The sequence below is a fragment of the Mustelus asterias genome, chromosome 9 (genome assembly GCF_964213995.1).
Source record: "Mustelus asterias chromosome 9, sMusAst1.hap1.1, whole genome shotgun sequence".
In the NCBI taxonomy this organism is placed as follows: Eukaryota; Metazoa; Chordata; class Chondrichthyes; order Carcharhiniformes; family Triakidae; genus Mustelus; species Mustelus asterias.
In genome coordinates this window covers 6,290,400-6,311,231 of record NC_135809.1, presented here as the reverse complement: position 1 = coordinate 6,311,231, position 20,832 = coordinate 6,290,400, and the positions used below count along the sequence as shown (strand labels likewise).

At 45.2% G+C, this 20,832-nt stretch overlaps 1 protein-coding gene across 1 annotated transcript in view; it reads right to left on the bottom strand.

The window, feature by feature from the left end:
• The window catches only part of rfx4 (regulatory factor X, 4), a 114,873-nt gene that overhangs the window by 72,753 nt on the left and 21,288 nt on the right, over positions 1 to 20,832 (bottom strand). The window contains exons 2-4 of the mRNA XM_078221077.1: positions 16,318 to 16,407; positions 6,380 to 6,440; positions 5,836 to 5,959 (exon numbers count right to left, since the gene is read on the bottom strand). Of these exons, the coding sequence (XP_078077203.1) occupies positions 5,836 to 5,959; positions 6,380 to 6,440; positions 16,318 to 16,407 (275 nt within the window). The remainder of the gene's footprint in view (positions 1 to 5,835; positions 5,960 to 6,379; positions 6,441 to 16,317; positions 16,408 to 20,832) is intronic.

Here is a 20,832-nt window from a genome sequence, read left to right as displayed (position 1 = left end):
GAGTGAGAGACAGAGAGTGAGAGACAGAGTGAGAGAGAGACAGAGAGTGAGAGAGTGACAAAGAGAATGAGACAGAGAATGACAGAGAGAGAATGACAAAGAGAGTGAGACAGAGAGAGACAGAACGAGACAGAGAGAGAGACAGAGAGTGACAGAGAGAGAGACAGAGAGAGTGAGATAGAGAGAGAGTGAGACAGAGAGAGAGAGAGACAGACAGAGAGACAGAGAGTGTGACAGAGAGAGTGACAGAGAGACAGAGAGAGTGAGATAGAGAGAGTGACAGAGAGACAGAGAGAGTGAGATAGAGAGAGTGAGACAAGAAGAATAAAACAGAGAGGGAGTGACAGAAAGAGAATGAGACAGAGAGTGAGACAGAGAGAGAGAGAGACGGAGAGAGTGAGATGGAGAGAGTGAGACGGAGAGAGTGAGACGGAGAGAGTGAGACAGAGAGTGAGACAGAGAGTGAGACAGAGATTGAGACAGAGTGAGACAGAGAGATAAACAGAGATTGACATAAACTCTAAGGTGACAATGGGAGAGAAAGGATCCACAGGACAGTGAGAGTTCCCCTTGTGGAGGTGATAATCGGGCTAAATCTCCCTGGGTTTAGAGAATTGATTTGTCTATTTAAATGTCTAACATATTATTCACCTGACTTTAGAGAGGATTTAGTGATAGATACTTGTTTGAAAAAAACAGCATGAATATTAACTAAAAACCAATCCGTTTGAAACATTTCCTCTTGGGTTTACCTGTTAAGATGGTTTGTTCCAATATGATGGAACTTTCAAGAGGAACTAACTGATTCCCAATTTTACAATCAGACCAGGAAGAAGTGTTCAAATAGCAGTTCACTCCCAGTTACCCGGTTACCGAGTCAATTCACCCCGAGTTACTAAGCTAACTCACTCCCAGTTACTGAGCTAACTCACTCCCCCAGTCAGAGTCAACTCACTCCCAGTTACTGAGCTAACTCACTCCCAGTTACTGAGCTAACTCACTCCCAGTTACTGAGCTAGTTCACTCCCTGTTATTGAACGAACTCACTCCCAGTTACTGAGCTAACTCACTCCCAGTTACTGAGCTAGTTCACTCCCTGTTATTGAACTAACTCACTCCCAGTTACTGAGCTAACTCACTCTCAGTGACTGAGCTAGTTCACTCCCTGTTATTGAACTAACTCGCTCCCAGTTACTGAGCTAACTCACTCCCCCAGTTACTGAGCTAACTCACTCCCCCAGTTACTGAGCTAACTCACTCCCCCAGTTACTGAGCTAACTCAGTCCCGGTTACTGAGCTAACTCACTCCCAGTTACTGAGCTAACTCACTCCCCCAGTTACTGAGTTAACTCACTCTCAGTTACTGAGCTAACTCACTCCCAGTTACTGAGCTAACTCACTCCCAGTTACTGAGCTAACTCACTCTCAGTTACTGAGCTAACTCACTCCCGGTTACTGAGCTAACTCACTCCCCCAGTTACTGAGCTAACTCAGTCCCGGTTACTGAGCTAACTCACTCCCCCAGTTACTGAGTTAACTCACTCTCAGTTACTGAGCTAACTCACTCCCAGTTACTGAGCTAACTCACTCCCCAGTTACTGAGCTAACTCACTCCCCCAGTTACTGAGCTAACTCACTCCCCCAGTTACTGAGTTAACTCACTCCCCCGGTTACTGAGCTAACTCACTCCCCCAGTTACTGAGTTAACTCACTCTCAGTTACTGAGCTAACTCACTCCCAGTTACTGAGCTAACTCACTGCCAGTTACTGAGCTAACTCACTCTCAGTTACTGAGCTAACTCACTCCCGGTTACTGAGCTAACTCACTCCCCCAGTTACTGAGCTAACTCAGTCCCGGTTACTGAGCTAACTCACTCCCCCAGTTACTGAGCTAACTCAGTCCCGGTTACTGAGCTAACTCACTCCCCCAGTTACTGAGTTAACTCACTCTCAGTTATGAGCTAACTCACTCCCAGTTACTGAGCTAACTCACTCCCCCAGTTACTGAGCTAACTCACTCCCCCAGTTACTGAGTTAACTCACTCTCAGTTACTGAGCTAACTCACTCTCAGTTACTGAGCTAACTCACTCCCAGTTACCGAGCTAACTCACTCTCAGTTACTGAGCTAACTCACTCCCGGTTACTGAGCTAACTCACACCCGGTTACTGAGCTAACTCACTCCCCCAGTTACTGAGCTAACTCAGTCCCGGTTACTGAGCTAACTCACTCCCCCAGTTACTGAGCTAACTCACTCCCCCAGTTACTGAGCTAACTCACTCCCCCAGTTACTGAGCTAACTCAGTCCCGGTTACTGAGCTAACTCACTCCACCAGTTACTGAGTTAACTCACTCTCAGTTACTGAGCTAACTCACTCCCAGTTACTGAGCTAACTCACTCCCCCAGTTACTGAGCTAACTCACTCCCCCAGTTACTGAGCTAACTCATTCCCAGTTACTGAGCTAACTCACTCCCCCAGTTACTGAGCTAACTCATTCCCAGTTACTGAGCTAACTCACTCCCCCAGTTACTGAGCTAACTCACTCCCCCAGTTACTGAGCTAACTCACTCCCCCAGTTACTGAGCTAACTCAGTCCCGGTTACTGAGCTAACTCACTCCCAGTTACTGAGCTAACTCACTCCCCCAGTTACTGAGTTAACTCACTCTCAGTTACTGAGCTAACTCACTCCCAGTTACTGAGCTAACTCACTCCCAGTTACTGAGCTAACTCACTCTCAGTTACTGAGCTAACTCACTCCTGGTTACTGAGCTAACTCACTCCCCCAGTTACGGAGCTAACTCAGTCCCGGTTACTGAGCTAACTCACTCCCCCAGTTACTGAGTTAACTCATTCTCAGTTACTGAGCTAACTCACTCCCAGTTACTGAGCGAACTCACTCCCCAGTTACTGAGCTAACTCACTCCCCCAGTTACTGAGCTAACTCACTCTCAGTTACTGAGCTAACTCACTCCCAGTTACTGAGCTAACTCACTGCCAGTTACTGAGCTAACTCACTCTCAGTTACTGAGCTAACTCACTCCCGGTTACTGAGCTAACTCACTCCCCCAGTTACTGAGCTAACTCAGTCCCGGTTACTGAGCTAACTCACTCTCAGTTATGAGCTAACTCACTCCCAGTTACTGAGCTAACTCACTCCCCCAGTTACTGAGCTAACTCACTCCCCCAGTTACTGAGTTAACTCACTCTCAGTTACTGAGCTAACTCACTCCCAGTTACTGAGCTAACTCACTCCCAGTTACTGAGCTAACTCACTCTCAGTTACTGAGCTAACTCACTCCCGGTTACTGAGCTAACTCACTCCCGGTTACTGAGCTAACTCACTCCCCCAGTTACTGAGCTAACTCAGTCCCGGTTACTGAGCTAACTCACTCCCCCAGTTACTGAGCTAACTCACTCCCCCAGTTACTGAGCTAACTCACTCCCCCAGTTACTGAGCTAACTCAGTCCCGGTTACTGAGCTAACTCACTCCTCCAGTTACTGAGTTAACTCACTCTCAGTTACTGAGCTAACTCACTCCCAGTTACTGAGCTAACTCACTCCCCCAGTTACTGAGCTAACTCACTCCCCCAGTTACTGAGCTAACTCATTCCCAGTTACTGAGCTAACTCACTCCCCCAGTTACTGAGCTAACTCATTCCCAGTTACTGAGCTAACTCACTCCCCCGGTTACTGAGCTAACTCACTCCCCCAGTTACTGAGCTAACTCACTCTCAGTTACTGAGCTAACTCACTCCCAGTTACTGAGCTAACTCACTCCCAGTTACTGAGCTAACTCACTCCCCCAGTTACTGAGCTAACTCACTCCCCCGGTTACTGAGCTAACTCACTCCCCCGGTTACTGAGCTAACTCACTCCCCCAGTTACTGAGCTAACTCACTCTCAGTTACTGAGCTAACTCACTCCCAGTTACTGAGCTAACTCACTCCCCCAGTTACTGAGCTAACTCACTCCCCCAGTTACTGAGCTAACTCACTCCCAGTTACTGAGCTAACTCACTCCCAGTTACTGAGCTAACTCACTCTCAGTTATGAGCTAACTCACTCCCAGTTACTGAGCTAACTCACTCCCCCGGTTACTGAGCTAACTCACTCCCAGTTACTGAGCTAACTCACTCCCAGTTACTGAGCTAACTCACTCCCAGTTACTGAGCTAACTCACTCTCAGTTATGAGCTAACTCACTCTCAGTTACTGAGCTAACTCACTCCCCCGGTTACTGAGCTAACTCACTCCCGGTTACTGAGCTAACTCACTCCCCCAGTTACTGAGCTAACTCACTCCCCCAGTTACTGAGCTAACTCAGTCCCGGTTACTGAGCTAACTCACTCCCCCAGTTACTGAGTTAACTCACTCTCAGTTACTGAGCTAACTCACTCCCAGTTACTGAGCTAACTCACTCCCCCAGTTACTGAGCTAACTCACTCCCCCAGTTACTGAGCTAACTCATTCCCAGTTACTGAGCTAACTCACTCCCCCAGTTACTGAGCTAACTCATTCCCAGTTACTGAGCTAACTCACTCCCCCGGTTACTGAGCTAACTCACTCCCCCAGTTACTGAGCTAACTCACTCCCAGTTACTGAGCTAACTCGCTCCCAGTTACTGAGCTAACTCACTCCCCCGGTTACTGAGCTAACTCACTCCCCCGGTTACTGAGCTAACTCACTCCCCCAGTTACTGAGCTAACTCACTCCCCCAGTTACTGAGCTAACTCACTCTCAGTTACTGAGCTAACTCACTCCCAGTTACTGAGCTAACTCACTCCCCCAGTTACTGAGCTAACTCACTCCCCAGTTACTGAGCTAACTCACTCCCAGTTACTGAGCTAACTCACTCCCAGTTACTGAGCTAACTCACTTTCAGTTATGAGCTAACTCACTCCCAGTTACTGAGCTAACTCACTCCCCCGGTTGCTGAGCTAACTCACTCCCAGTTACTGAGCTAACTCACTCCCAGTTACTGAGCTAACTCACTCCCAGTTACTGAGCTAACTCACTCTCAGTTATGAGCTAACTCACTCTCAGTTACTGAGCTAACTCACTCCCCCAGTTACTGAGCTAACTCACTCCCGGTTACTGAGCTAACTCACTCCCCCAGTTACTGAGCTAACTCACTCCCCTAGTTACTGAGCTAACTCAGTCCCGGTCACTGAGCTAACTCACTCCCCCAGTTACTGAGCTAACTCACTCCCCCAGTTACTGAGCTAACTCACTCTCAGTTACTGAGCTAACTCACTCCCCCGGTTACTGAGCTAACTCACTCCCGGTTACTGAGCTAACTCACTCCCCCAGTTACTGAGCTAACTCACTCCCTCAGTTACTGAGCTAACTCGCTCCCAGTTACTGAGCTAACTCACTCCCAGTTACTGAGCTAACTCACTCCCAGTTACTGAGCTAACTCACCCCCAGTTACTGAGCTAACTCACTCCCAGTTACTGAGCTAACTCACTCCCCCAGTTACTGAGCTAACTCACTCCCCCGGTTACTGAGCTAACTCACTCTCAGTCACTGAGCTAACTCACTCCCCCAGTTACTGAGCTAACTCACTCCCAGTTACTGAGCTAACTCACTCCCAGTTACTGAGCTAACTCACTCCCCCAGTTACTGAGCTAACTCACTCCCCCGGTTACTGAGCTAACTCACTCTCAGTCACTGAGCTAACTCACTCCCCCAGTTACTGAGCTAACTCACTCCCCCAGTTACTGAGCTAACTCACTCCCAGTTACTGAGCTAACTCACTCCCCCAGTTACTGAGCTAACTCACTCCCCCGGTTACTGAGCTAACTCACTCCCTCGGTAACCAATCCGTTACTCACCTTGCCGAAACTTGCCGCATTGACCGGCTGCGTGTCGTTTTTCTCACAGAAGTCCAGATAGTGCATGTACAGAGCACTGCGCGGGATACACACCCCTTCAGCAATCTCATAGTTCTCCTCCAGCCTAGTTGGGACACAAACCAGATTAACCAGGTCATTCCAGGAGATGTGGACCAGAAACAGCAAATCATGGTTAGTGAGATCATCGTTTAGAAATCACCTCATTAAGAAGTTGCTTCCTGATGGTGATTCCTCAGACAGTTATCTGAAACACTCTGCTAACATCGACAAGTGACACACACACAAGCCCAGATTGTTCAGAGTCTGGAGTCTTTAGTATTTATATAGAAACCACGCAGAGTTGCTGCTGATTACAGGATGGTATGTGGACTAGAAATACTGTTAATGATGAAGTAGAAAGAGTGAGGGGGGGGTGGGGGGTGGTGGGAGGAAGAGCTGAGGAGAAGGAGGGGAATTGACAAGAGCATGAGGAAGAGTAAAAGTGGAGAGTAACTTCCTTCACTTAATAACTCACTGAACTCACCATTGCAGAGTCGCTGGAGTGGAGTGGGGCTTTGACGCTCGGTTATTTTCTTTTTCTTCATCTGCAGATAAAGAAACAAATAGAAGTGGGAATCCCAATCCATAAAGTAGCAAACACATTAATCCACACAGTAACAAGACAAGTTAATTTGTACGATAACATGACGTTAACTCATACAGCAACATGACATGTTAATCCATACAGGAACACAATATATTAATCCATATAGTAACATGATCCGTGCATCCATACAGTAACATGACAATTTTCTCCATACATTAACAGGACATGTTCATCTGTACAGTAAAATGTCATGTTAGCTTTAAAGTAAACTCACATCTTAATCCCTACAGTGACACAACACATTAATCCACAGAGTAGCCTGATGTTAATTCATAGAGTTACCCACCATACAATATCCTGACATCTTAATCCATTCAGTTAAATAACACGTTTGTAATATCCTAACTATGTTGGGAATTGTGGGTTTTACACAACGAGAAAAGATGTGGTTTGCACGCGTAGGGCCCTATTTTACCATTTTGATTCTAAGTGCTGGGTGGACTTGAAACTGAGAGTGTTTCAGATTCATCTTTTAGACCCGTTCTCAGTTGCCTCCATACGCACTCTGCCTGCAAAGATATCAGCGATTCCGAATCGCGCTGCACAAGCCTGTGGGTGGGGCTTAACGTGCCCGAAACCCTGCAGCTCCGATCGGCGCCTCCAACTGCACATGCGCAGAAACAATGATAGAATGCGACTCCCTGCCACATCCCTCCCGGGCCGGATAATGCCTCCCGCTGGCCCCCACAGACATTGCCCCACCACCCACAACATTACTGACCCCCTTATCCCCCCACAGCCTCGCCACCCAGACCAATCGCGGGTCACTCCCCCCTCCTCCCATCGATCTCAGGCAGAATGGCAGTGTACCCCACTTCCCCCCCCACTGATCACAGGCAGACTGGCAGCAGACCCACCTCCACCCCCCACACCCCCACCCCCCACCAATCTCAAGCAGAGAGCCATCGGACGCTCGGCACTTACTTCCTCACTAACTGGAGCGTCCGAATCGGACGTTAGTGGAGCATGTCTGTTTCGGGCTGATTCTGGATGGGCGAACACGGTGGTAAAGGGGGAAGTGCCGGTAAAGTTGGGTGTGCAACCCATTAATTCAATTTAAATGCATGCAAATGCATTTAAATGGCCATCATGCCCGATCGCGGCCATTTTCGGGCCTTGGTAAAGGGGGAACCGGCGTGAAGGCAGGTGCAGATCATGCTACTCACCTCATGCCCGACTTTACCAAGTTTTCGTGCCTGAAAACAGGCGCAACACGATGGTAAAATCGGGTCTCTAGATTCGAACTAACAACAACAGGTTTATTCTCGGCCCTCTTCCCTGTACAGAAACAAATTGAAACTAAAACAGCAGCCTGTGAAACACTTTAATGGCATCACTATCAAATCGTGTAATCAGCTCTCAGAGCAATCATGCACCCAGTTAAATATATAACATCCCTCCCCCTTTACCTCTGTGGTCATGACAACAAATTACTACTATGTTATATATCAGATCGATAATACTTTAGACGCAATGCTATGCATCATTAATCATTATGCACAGTCAACAGGAACGTCGATCAGGAGGACATCTATTCCTCTTTGGTTTCATATGATGTTCTGGAATTTGGCTCTTCTTGACCCTACAAGTATGATTTGGAACTTCAGTAGACACTTCTTTCCCTGGAACTAATTCTGCATCATTCTCACGTTGTATAGTAGCTAAGACACAATCATCAGGCAACTCAGATTCAACTAGATCTTTTGTAATTGTGTCCACAACACTAGAGACTAAAGACATTGGTACTTCTGGAGATGAGTCTGAGAACTCATTTCGAGATGACAACAATTGGTCAGCATGGAGTTACTAGCTCGTCTTCAGTTTGAACTGTGTAAGAAATTGGACCTTGTTAGAGGGATACAAAATACTCTGGGATTTAAACACTAATAAAGATCATTAGAACAGAGTGGATTAGTTTAGGATAAGAATCACAGACTGTCTTATATATATCTTACAGAGGTACCGTCTGCATAGAAACACATATAACCACAGTTAGAGAATTTATACATGTATTTCTGACAAGTGTATTATTTTAAGGACATACAGCTTGGCTAATGGCACAGAGTTCTAAGGTAATAAGGGAAAATAGTCCAGTAAAATGAACCACATTCTTTATAGCAATACACACATAGAATCGTAGCTCTTATCAGCATGGGTACCAGACAGCTCAGTGAAGGAGACATTCATTGAGCAAGGACAAGCTAGTCATCCCAGCCAGCTTAATAAATAGGCAGAGTATTAAACCAGATAAGAGTACAGAGCAGGTGGCCTTGGAAAAGTCAGGCAGAAACCAGAGAAGGGCTGGATCGCCCAAACCTTTTCTCCCAGCGTATGTTGATCAATAAAGAAACATCTTTCACCAGGATGCTGTAATCACAGGTCTTTGTATTAGCTAAAGTTAGCCTCTGGAAAAACCCCAACAGACCTGTTTTTGCTCGTGGCTGGTACCTATTTCTCACTCATGGCATAATTACGTGCTGACATTCGATTTCCTTGTTAAAATGAGTATTGTTTTGCCCTCACTTCTCATCGAGCAGCTTGAGATTGTTGTTGATGCTCTATTTCTGGAGGTAATAACAAATCAAACGTAGTTCTCAACTTTCTTTTTAAGAGTAGTAAAGCAGGAGAACGTGGGTAGTTTCATGAGTAATATTTCTATAAGATGCCAAAAAGCTATTTACATGATGTAATAATGAACCTTGCTCTCTTGAAGTCGCTGAAGAACATTTCAAGGATTGTATGAATCTGTCAGCTAATCCATTGGTTGATGGATGATAAGGTGCAGATTTTATACGCTGAATACCATTTACTTTGAGATAATCCTCAAACACTTGTGAAGTGAACTGTGAACCATTATCACGAACAATCTGTTCCGGTTTACCAAATCTTGCAAACATTTCATCAAGTTTTTCAATGGTTTGTTCAGCTGCAGCAGGTCTCATGATAACAACTTCTGTCCACTTAGAGCATGCATCAATATGGCTAACTGGACCAGCAGAATCTACATGCAATCATTGCCATAGCATTTTAGACCACTCCCAATGGTGTAAAGGGGACAACAGCGGTGTAGTTCCTATTCATGCGCAGGATTGACATTGTCCCAGTTTTTCTTCAATCTGAGTATTCAGACCTGGCCACCAAAAATAATTAGGTGCCAATTTCTTTATCTGGACTATAATATAATATAATAACCAGGATGTCCTTCATGTAGTTCTTCAAGAATTCTGAAATGCAAACTAGGAGGAATGATCACTCAGATTCCCCACATTAACACTCACTTTGGACAGTCAACTCAAGCTTTCCTGACACAAGGTTTCAAATCAGGGTGCGTACGATGTGTTCTAACTATCATTCCTTTCAATACCATATCCATCACCTTCCCCATCACAGGATCATTTCTGGTATGTCTGTGAACCTGAGAAGCTGTCACAGGGAAATGATCTACTCACAAAAATTAAAGAATATTAGCAAAATTAATTGGTGGCACCTTCTCAATAGGTAAAGATAAGCACGATAATGCATCAGCATTAGCATGGCACTCTGAATGAGGATAATTTATATTGTAGGAGAGTGCAGATCAGGTCAGTGACCATCTTTACAATTGGCTAACAGCTCATGATGTTATGCCTTTATACGGCCCAAATATTTTAAAGTTTAAAGTTTTGAAGTTTATTTATTAGTGTCGCAAGTCGGCTTACATTAACACTGCCATGAAGTTATTGTGAGAATCCCCTGTTCTGAGGGAGAATTTAACATGACTAATGCACCGAACCTGCACATCTTTCAGACTGTGGGAGGAAACCGGAGCACCCGGAGGAAACCCACGCAGACACGGGGAGAATGTGTAGTCTCTGCACAGACAGTGACCCAAGCCGGGAATCGAACCCGGGTCCTGGCGCTGCGAGGCAGCAGTGCTAACCACTGTGCCACAATATTGTAGTTAAGGGCCAATGATCAGTCAATAATGTGAAATGATGACCATATGCATCATGACGAAACCTTTGTGCACCCAATGTTTCTTAATCTCGCTGAGCACTAGTCAGAGTACGCAAAACAAAAGCTATTGGTCGCTCTTCTCCCAAAGGCATAATATGTGAAACTTCATAAGGTGAAGTATCACAAACAAGTAGTAATGGAAGCTTTGGACTACAATAAACCAATACTTCAGACTTCTGCAATGTATCTTTGACATCCCTGTATGCCTTCTCACATGCTGTTGACCAGCCCCATGACTGTTTCACGCAGTAAATTAGGCAATGGCTTCAATAATGTAGCTAAGCTAGAAACGAATTTGCTATAATAATTCACTAAACCTTGAAAGGACCTTAATTGCATCACTTGTCTCTTTTAAAATAATGTCCATCTTTTTATCTGCTTTATGTAGGCCTTTACTATCAATAACATGATCCAAATACTGGACTGATGTCTGGAAAAAAGTCACACTTTTCCTTCTTGTTACACAGACCATATACTTGAAGATGTTCCAATGTTGCTTCTAAATTATTCAAGTGCTCCTGTCCACTGGACCCTGTAATTAGAATATCACCCAGGTAACATTGTCACCAGAGTGACCACTTAAAATCTGATCCATCAATCTTTGGGATAGGGCTGGTCTGGATGTTATTCCAAAAGGCAATGTTTTATAATGAAAAAGACCGTTATGAGTAGCAATGATAAGCAATGGTTGAGATTCAACAATGCACGCACCTGTAAATATGCTTGCGAAAGATAAACCTTGTTGAATTTCTGTCCACCCAATAACCCAGCAAACAAATCTTCAATTGAAGGAAGCGGATATTAATCAACACACAACACTAGATTGATGGTTGTTTTGAAATTACCACAATTCAAACTGAACCATCTGGTTTCATGACAGGTACGATAGGGGTAGCCCAGCCACTCATTGTAGCCAGCTGTAACACACCGGTGTTAACAAATCACACTAATTCTTCTTCAACCTTGGGACAAATTACATATGGCACTGCTCTTGCTTTGAGACTTTTTGGTTGACTATTAGGCTTCTCCTGAGTTTCACTTGAACTCCCCCCATTGTGCCAAGTGTCTCTTCGAATACACTCTTGTATTTATCCAGAAGATACTGTAGATCTGTTTTGGCATTGACTAACCTGTTGACAGCACTCCAGTTAAGTTTTATCTTCTCCAACCATGGTCTCCCAGATAGAGCTGGAAAATTACCATGGATCACATGGAGAAGCAACTCCACTGTTTGACCACTCAACTCTATGGTGACCATGATGTAACCCTTTAATGGTATGATCTCTTCTTTGTATGTATTTAAAATTACATCAGCTGGTTTTAAAGGAAGATGCTTCAGTTTTTGTTGATATGTAGTCTCAGGAGTTAAAGATACAGCAACATCAGTATCAACCTCCATCCTAATAGGTTGTCCACTTAACTTCGGGATCACCCAGAATCTATGTGATTTACCATGTATGGATAAGATGTTCAGTTGAAGATCTTCATCATATTTCTAAACATTATCTTCTTCACAGTCATAATTCTTTTCTTCCACATTGCAAATTCTTTTTTTAGAATGCAACTTGTTCTTCTCCTTGAAGGTACCCAGATTCTTCTTCTGAATCTTCTTCTCAGGGAAAGCTAGTCTATCGCAACAAGCTTCTGCAATGTGACCCATTTTGCCGCAATTCTTGCATTGACTGTCCTTGCTCCAGCATTCACTCATTGAATGCCCCATTATGGAACATCTATGACATGCTTGTTGCTGTTTTGACTTCCTATGAGCAGTTCCCAACTTACGGATCTTCATTCCTGCACCAAATTGTGAAGCCTCTTTAGTAGCCAGTTCTATCGACACTGCAATTTCTACTGCTGTCTTTAAAGTCGAAGTATGTTCAGCAAGTAATCTTCTTTGGATAGCCTCATTTTGGAGACCACAAACTACTCACTCTCAAAGAGTATCTTCTAATAACTCACCAAACTCTCAATGTTGTGCCAGCCTTTTTAAGGTTGCCAAAAATTGAGCAATGCTTTTGTCTTCCAGTTGATTCCTTCAGTGGAACCTGAACCATTCCGTGATGATCAGTGGCTTTGGAGAGTGATGCTCTTCAAGGATCTTTGTCAAATCATCGTAAGCTTAGGCTTTGCTGGATGAACCAAGCTCCGGAGCAAATTACAAGTTTTACTTTGCATTGTATTGAGAAAAGCTGGTACAAGCAACTTGTTTTCAATTTTATTCGCTCATACAAAGTACTGAAAACATTTTGCATAGGAACTCAATGATTCATTTTCTTCATTGAAAGGGCCGGTGAATTTTAACTGACCTGCCAATTCTCTTGCAGGTATTAGCGACTCACGATTACTCAGTACATACATTTGTTTTTTTCTGTCTTCCCCAGTACTCCTCTTTTCACCCCGGAGACCATTGACTTGATTAGTTTTTCCAAATGACCCCAGCCATACATTAGAGCAACCCTTCTTTTCAAATATGCCAGGTACTGCCTGGACTCACCCTTTTCTGATCGGGAAAAAAACCTCTTTTAAAAACACATAGAGTGCTTTTTTTCTTACTTGGTCTTTTCCTTACTCACACTTTAATCTCTAATCCTGTTCCTGCTTCTCCCCAGCCTTCTAACATTTGAAGTGTGAGGGCCCACAATGTTTTTTTATTCTACTTAGGATCTTTTCTCAATGTTCTCAAACAAAAAGAATCCTGACTCAAAGTCAATTCTTTTCATAATTCCTCACTGTGTTAGGGGTTGTAGGTTTTAAACAAAAAGTAAAGATTGGTTTGCACATATAAATTCAAATTAACACACAGCCGGTTTATTCTAGGACCTGTACAGAGTGCAAACTGAAACTAAAACTGCAGCCTGTGAAAGACCTTAATCACTTCGCCATCAAATCATGTGATCAGCTCTTAAAGCAGTCATACAACCATTTAAATATATAATAATGTTAATCAATGCAGTAACCTGACATGTTAATATGTACAGTAACATGACATTTTAATCATACAGTAACCTGACACATTAATCTATACAATTACAAGACATGTTAATCCTTACAAAAGAACAACAGGTTAATCTATACAGTAATAAGACATGTTAATCCATTCAGTAACATGATATGTTAATCCTTTCAGTAAACTGACATGTCAATCCATACAATAACATGACATATTAATCTGTACATTAACCTGACATGTCAATCTGAATAGTGTCCTGATGTGGTAATTCGTACAGGAACCTGACATGTTCATCCATAGAGTAAAATGACATGCTAATCCATACAATATTCTAACATGTTCATCCATACGGTAACATGACATGTTAATCCATAGGTAACATGAAATGTTAATCCATTAACCCAATTGATCCATACAGTAACATCAAATGTTAATACGTACACATTAATCTGTACATTAACATGACATGTCAATCTTTCTAGTAACCTGACGTGGTAATTCAAACAGTAACCTGACATATAATGTGGGTAAGTATGAGGTTATCCACTCTGGTAGCAATAATAGGAAGGCAGATTATTATTTGAATGGGAGAAGTGGATACTCAGCGAGACTTTGGTGTCCTTGTGTATCAGTCACTGAAAGTAAGCACAGAGGTACAGCAGGCTGTAAAGTATGTTGGCCTTCATAGTGAGAGCATTTGAGTACAGGGATTGGGATGTTTCGCTGCAATTGTATAGGGCGTTGGTGAGGCCACACCTGAAGTATTGTGTGCACTTTTGGTGTCTTTATCTGAGGAAAGATGTTGCTGCTACAGAGGGAGCGCAGCGAAGGTTTACCAGGCTGATTCCTGGCTTGGCAGGTCTGTTATATGAGGAGAGACTAAGTTGGTTAGGATTATATTCATTGGAATTTAGAAAAGTGAGAGGGGATTTTATAGAAATTTATAAACTTCTAACAGGATTAAACATGTTAATCAACACAATAACATGGCACATTAAACAGGTAACCTGACACATTAATCCATACTGTAAACCGACTTATTAATCCATATAGTAACAGGACATGTTAATCCATATGGGAACACAACATTTAAACCACACAATAAACTGACATGTTAATCCATATGATAACCTGACACATGATGTTATATGGCATGTTAATCCATTAAGTAGCATGAGGGGTGGGATTTTCTGGCCACGCTCGCCCCAAAACCGGAAAATCCCACCCAAGGTCAATGGACCTTTCCATGGTCTGCGCCCCCCCCCCCCCCCCCCCCACCCCCGGCCTGCTACAATTCCCGTGGCGGGTGGGACGGGAAAACTCCCCTTAACATGTTAATCCACACAGTAAGATGACATGTTAATCAATGCAGTAACCCTGGCATGTTAATTCATACTGTAGCATAATATATTAATCACCACAGTGACATAATGCATTTGGTAATCTCAACACACTTATCATACAGTAAACTGACATGGCAATGACAATGTGTTCCTCACATTGTCTGTACCTTTAAGACTTGATTACCTGTAAAGACTTGCATTCCAACCATTATCTTGTAAATTGACTTTGTATCTATATATGCCCTGTTTGTGAACACAACTCTCACTCACCTGATGAAGAGGCAGTGTTCCGAAAGCTTGTGGCTTGTGCTACCAAATAAACCTGTTGGACTTTAACCTGGTGTTGTGAGACTTCTTACTGTGCCCACCCCAGTCCAACACCGGCATCTCCACATCATGGCAATCCATACAGTGACATGGCATGTTTATTCATAGAGTAACCATAGAGTAGCTGCACAAACACCCACTCTCTCATAAAACACACTCACTCCAACAAACACACCCATTAATGTATTCAATGGCATTACCATCACTGAATCCTTCACTATCAACATCCTGGGAGTTACCATTGACCCAAAACTGAACTGGACTGGCCATATAAATACTGTGGCAACAAGGGCAGGTCAAAGGCTGGGAATTCTGCAGTGAGTAACTCACCTCCTGACTCCCCAAAGACTGTCCACCATCTACAAGGCACAAGTCAGGAGTGTGATGGATTGTTCTCCACTTGCCTGGATGAGTGCAGCTCCAACAACACTCAAGAAGCTCGACACCATCCAGGACAAAGCAACCCATTTGACTGACACCCCATCCACAAACATCCACTCCCTCCACCATCGGCGCACAGTGACAGCGGTGTGTACCAAACCATACACCATTCTGACTTGGAAATAAATCACCGTTCCTTCACTATCACTGGGTCAAAATCCTGGAACTCCTTCCCTAACAGAACTGTGGGTGTACCTACACCACATTGTCTACAACGGTTCAGGAAGGCAGCTCACCACCACCTTCTAAAGGGCAATTGCTCATAAGACGATCCCTCCATACCGGGGATCATCCTAGTGAACCTTCTCTGGACTGCCTCCAATGAAATAATATCTTTCCTTAAATAAAGGGACCAAAACTGCTCACAGTGCTCCAGCTATGGTCTCACCAATACTTTGTGCAGTTGCAGCAAGACTTCCTGACTCTTATAGCCAACCCCCTTGAAATAAGGAGCAACATTCCATTAGCCTTCCTGATTACCTGCTGCTCCTGTGTGCGAGCTTTCTGTGTTTCGTGCTCAGGTACCCCCACATCCCTTTGTGTTGCAGCTTTCTGCAGTTTTTCTCCATTTAAATAACACTCTATTTGTTTATCCCCCCTTCCAAAATGAACAACTTCACATTTTCCCACGACACACAGTGCTGCCGCTGTGCTTTTATATTTCATTCATACTGACTGCTAATGTCCTTGAACTCTGCCCTACCTGGGGATTTGTATCAGGGTTCCGTTCCCAGTAAAAGCCCCTGCCCAGTACTCACGTTCCTCACCAATGGACACATTCGTCAACGAGGTGTGGTTTGGAAACCGCTTGCTTTCGCTCTCACTGAGGCACCTTTCAATCCAACTCTCTGCAAAAAAAAAACACAAAAGGAAGTCCACCGATCATTCAGTCATCCCGCTGAGACAGTTGTTTTAAAGTCAGTTGGATTATTCACATCTGAAGATTTCAGGAGAATCATTTTATCCAGATGATCGAAGATTGTACTGACTGGCAGAGCGCGCTAGTGGTTTACTCCTACTCTGATCTTTTCTGTATTTATTTCAGAGTTAGCAATTCCTTTTTTATTCTTTTGGCCAATTTTTGAAATCATATCTATAAATACCCAAGTTGGCAACAGAGAGGTGTTAATGTATGTTAATTACATTCCACAGGGAGGGACACTGTTTAATTAAGTTAAACTAAAGTTTATTTATTCGTGTCACAAGTAGGCTTACATTAACACTGCAATGAAGTTACTGTAAAAATCCCCGAGTCGCCACACTCCGATGCTTGTTCGGGTACACTGTATTGTATTCAATGGCATTACCATCACTGAATCCTTCACTGTCAACATCATGGGGGATGGCCAATGCACCCTAACCAGTACGTCTTTTGGACTGTGGGAGGAAACCGGAGCACCCGGAGGAAACCCACGCAGACATGGGGAGAACGTGCAGATTCCGCACAGACAGTGACCCAAGCCGGGAATTGAACCAGATCCCAGGCGCTGTGAGGCAGCAGCTCTAACCACTGTGCCACCGTGCTGCCGTCATTAGGAATAGCGATATCTCATGTGGCATTCTGTGAATTAACCTATCAGCAAGAAAAGAGAGTGTCTCGTTTCATACTTCCCCAACTGGTTTGGATCCAGTTACCAGGGGGATCACAGCTCCAGGATAGCAGCTGCCTTCAGATTTCTAACACTCTCACGAGGCTGCAAGTTTGTTTCACTTGAGTGTGCTCCCGTGAGGACATAGAACTGTCATTCGCTCTTCATGGGAACTCAATACCTTTAGATTGGATTGTTGTTAAAGGGGGGAAGGGGTTGCTCCCATCCAATAATCTTTCAAAGTGCTCTGCCAGATGTGTAGGCAGTATAACTAGCATCTACATGGAGTATCATGTAGATAAGTCTGCATGGAGCAGTGCATTGTAAACTTAGCTCAAAGAATCAAGGTCAGGGAGATTCCTAGTTTCAGGCAGTCCCATTGCTAGAGAGATTGCTGTCTCTCTGCCTGTCTCTCTTGTCAGTCTGTCTCCCTCTCTATCTGTCTGTCTCTGTCAGTGTGAGTCTCTCTCTGTCTGTCAGTCTCAGTCTCTGTCTGTCGGTCTGTCTATCTTTACCTGTATCTGTCCCCTGTCGCTTTCTTGTCTGTCTCTCTCTAGCTGTCAGTCTGTCTCTCCCTATGTCTGTCTGGTTTCTGTTTCAGACACACAGAGAGAGAGACAGACAGACAGAGACAGAGAAAGACAGGCAGAGAGAGACAGACTGGTTGAAAACGACTGACAGAGAGGGGGCAGATGGACAGAGAGAAAGAGACAGAGAACAGAGAGACAGAGACAGACAGGACAGAAAACAGATGGAGGGAGAGAGACAGACTGACAGAGACAGACAGACAGAACGGGAGACAGATGGACAGAGAGAGACAGAAACCACCCTCTCTCTCTGTCTGTCTGTCTTGCTCTCTGTCTGCCTCACTCTCTTTATCTGTCTTACTTTCTGCATCTCTCACTGTCTGTCTGTCTCTCTGACTCTCTCCCTCTGACTCTCTCTCTGACTCTCACTCTCACCCTGACTCTCGCTCACGCTCTCTGTCTGTCTCAATCTTTAACTCTCTGACTCTCTCTGTCACTTTCTCTTTTTTCCTCTGATTCTTTTTCTCTCTCTTTCTGACTCTTCCACTCATCCTGCTCCACTGAGCACACTGCCCAAATCTGAGGCTTCCCTGGCTCCTCCCTGGGGCACCCAATGCTCTTTGCTGAGAAATAGATTGTCCCACAGGCCAGTGTCTGGGACAGTCCCACAGGCCAGTATCTGGGACAGTCCCACAGGCCAGTGTCTGGGACAGTCCCACAGGCCAGTATCTGGGACTGTCCCACAGGCCAGTGTCTGGGACTGTCCCACAGGCCAGTATCTGGGACTGTCCCACAGGCCAGTGTCTGGGACTACTCCACCGGCCAGTGTTTGGGACTGTCCCACAGGCCAGTATCTGGGACTGTCCCACAGGCCAGTGTCTGGGACTATTCCACCGGCCAGTGTTTGGGACTGTCCCACAGGTCAGTGTCTGGGACTGTTCCACGGACCAGTGTATGGGACTGTTCGACTGGTCAGTGTCTGGGACAGTCCCACAGGCTAGTGTCTGGGACCATTCCACAGTGTGGAGATGCTGGCGTTGGACTGGCGTAAACACAGTAAGAAGTCTCACAACACCAGGTTAAAGTCCAACAGGTTTATTTGGTAGCAAAAGCCACTCGCTTTCGGAGCGCTGCCCCTTCGTCAGGTAAGTGGGAGTTCTGTTCACAAATAGGGCATATAAAGACACAAACTCAATTTACAAAATAATGATTGGAATGCGAGTCTTTACAGGTAATCAAGTCTTAAAGGTACAGACAATGTGAGTGGAGAGAGCGTTAAGCACAGGCTAAAGAGATGTGTATTGTCTCCAGACAGGACAGTTAGTGAGACTTTGCAAGCCCTGTTGGGGAACACTTCAGCGGTCACGGGCATTCGGCCTCTGATCTTCGGGTAAGCGTTCTCCAAGGCGGCCTTCACAACACACGATAACGCAGAGTCGCTGAGCAGAGACTGATGGCCAAGTTCCGCACACATGAGGACGGCCTCAACCGGGATCTTGGGTTCATGTCACACTATCTGTAACCCCCACGACTTGCCTGGGCTTGCAAAATCTCACTAGCTGTCCTGGCTGGAGACAATACACATCTCTTTAACCTGTGCTTAACGCTCTCTCCACTTACATTGTCTGTACCTTTAAGACTTGATTACCTGTAAAGACTCGCATTCCAATCATTATTTTGTAAATTGAGTTTGTGTCTTTATATGCCCTGTTTGTGAACAGAACTCCCACTTACCTGACGAAGGAGCAGCGCTCCGAAAGCTAGTGGCTTTTCATCATAGAAATCATAGAAACCCTACAGTACAGAAAGAGGCCATTTGGCCCATCGAGTCTGCACCGATCACAAACCCACCCAGGCCCTACCCCCATATTCCTACATATTTACCCACTAATCCCTCTAACCTACGCATCTCAGGACATTAAGGGCAATTTTTAGCATGGCCAATCAACCTAACCCACACATCTTTGGACTGTGGGAGGAAACCGGAGCACCCGGAGAAAACCCACGCAGACACGAGGAAAATGTGCAAACTCCACACAGACAGTGACCCAAGCCGGGAATCGAACCCAGGCCCCTGGAGCTGTGAAGCAGCGGTGCTAACCACTGTGCTACCGTGCCGCCCCTTTTGCTACCAAATAAACCTGTTGGACTTTAACCTGGTGTTGTGAGACTTCTTACTGTCCCACTGGCCAGTATCTGGGACTGCCCCACAGGCCAGTGTCTGGAATTGTTCCACAGGTCAGTGTCTGGGGCTATTCCACCGGCCAGTGTTTGGGACTGTCCCACAGGTCAGTGTCTGGGACTGTGCCACAGGTCAGCATCTGGGACTGTCCAACAGGCCAGTGTCTGGGGCTATTCCACCGGCCAGTGTTTGGGACTGTCCCACAGGTCAGTGTCTGGGACTGTCCCACAGGTCAGCATCTGGGACTGTCCCACAGGTCAGTGTCTGGGACTGTCCCACAGGCCAGTGTCTGGGACTGTTCCACGGACCAGTGTCTGGGACTGTTCGACTGGTCAGTGTCTCTGACTGTCCCACAGGCCAGTGTCTGGGACCATTCCACAGTGTGGAGATGCCGGCGTTGGACTGGGGTAAACACAGTAAGTAGTCTCACAACACCAGGTTAAAGTCCAACAGGTTTATTTGGTAGCAAAAGCCACTAGCTTTCGGAGCGCTGCCCCTTCATCAGGTAAGTGGGAGTTCTGTTCACAAACAGGGCATATAAAGACACAAACTCAATTTACAAAATAATGGTTGGAATGCGAGTCTTTACAGGTAATCAAGTCTCAAAGGTACAGGCAATGTGAGTGGAGAGAGCGCTAAGCACAGGTTAGAGATGTGTATTGTCTCCAGCCAGGACAGTTAGTGAGATTTTGCAAGCCCAGGCAAGTCGTGGGGGTTACAGATAGTGTGACATGAACCCAAGATCCCGGTTGAGGCCGTCCTCATGTGTGAGGAACTTGGCCATCAGTTTCTGCTCAGCGACTCTGCGTTATCGTGTGTTGTGAAGGCCGCTTTGAAGAACGCTTACCCGAAGATCAGAGGCCGAATGCCCGTGACCGCTGAAGTGTTCCCCAACAGGCTTGCAAAATCTCACGTGAGAACACCATCCACTAGGTACACGGTACATACACTTGCAACTCGGCCAACGTTGTCTAC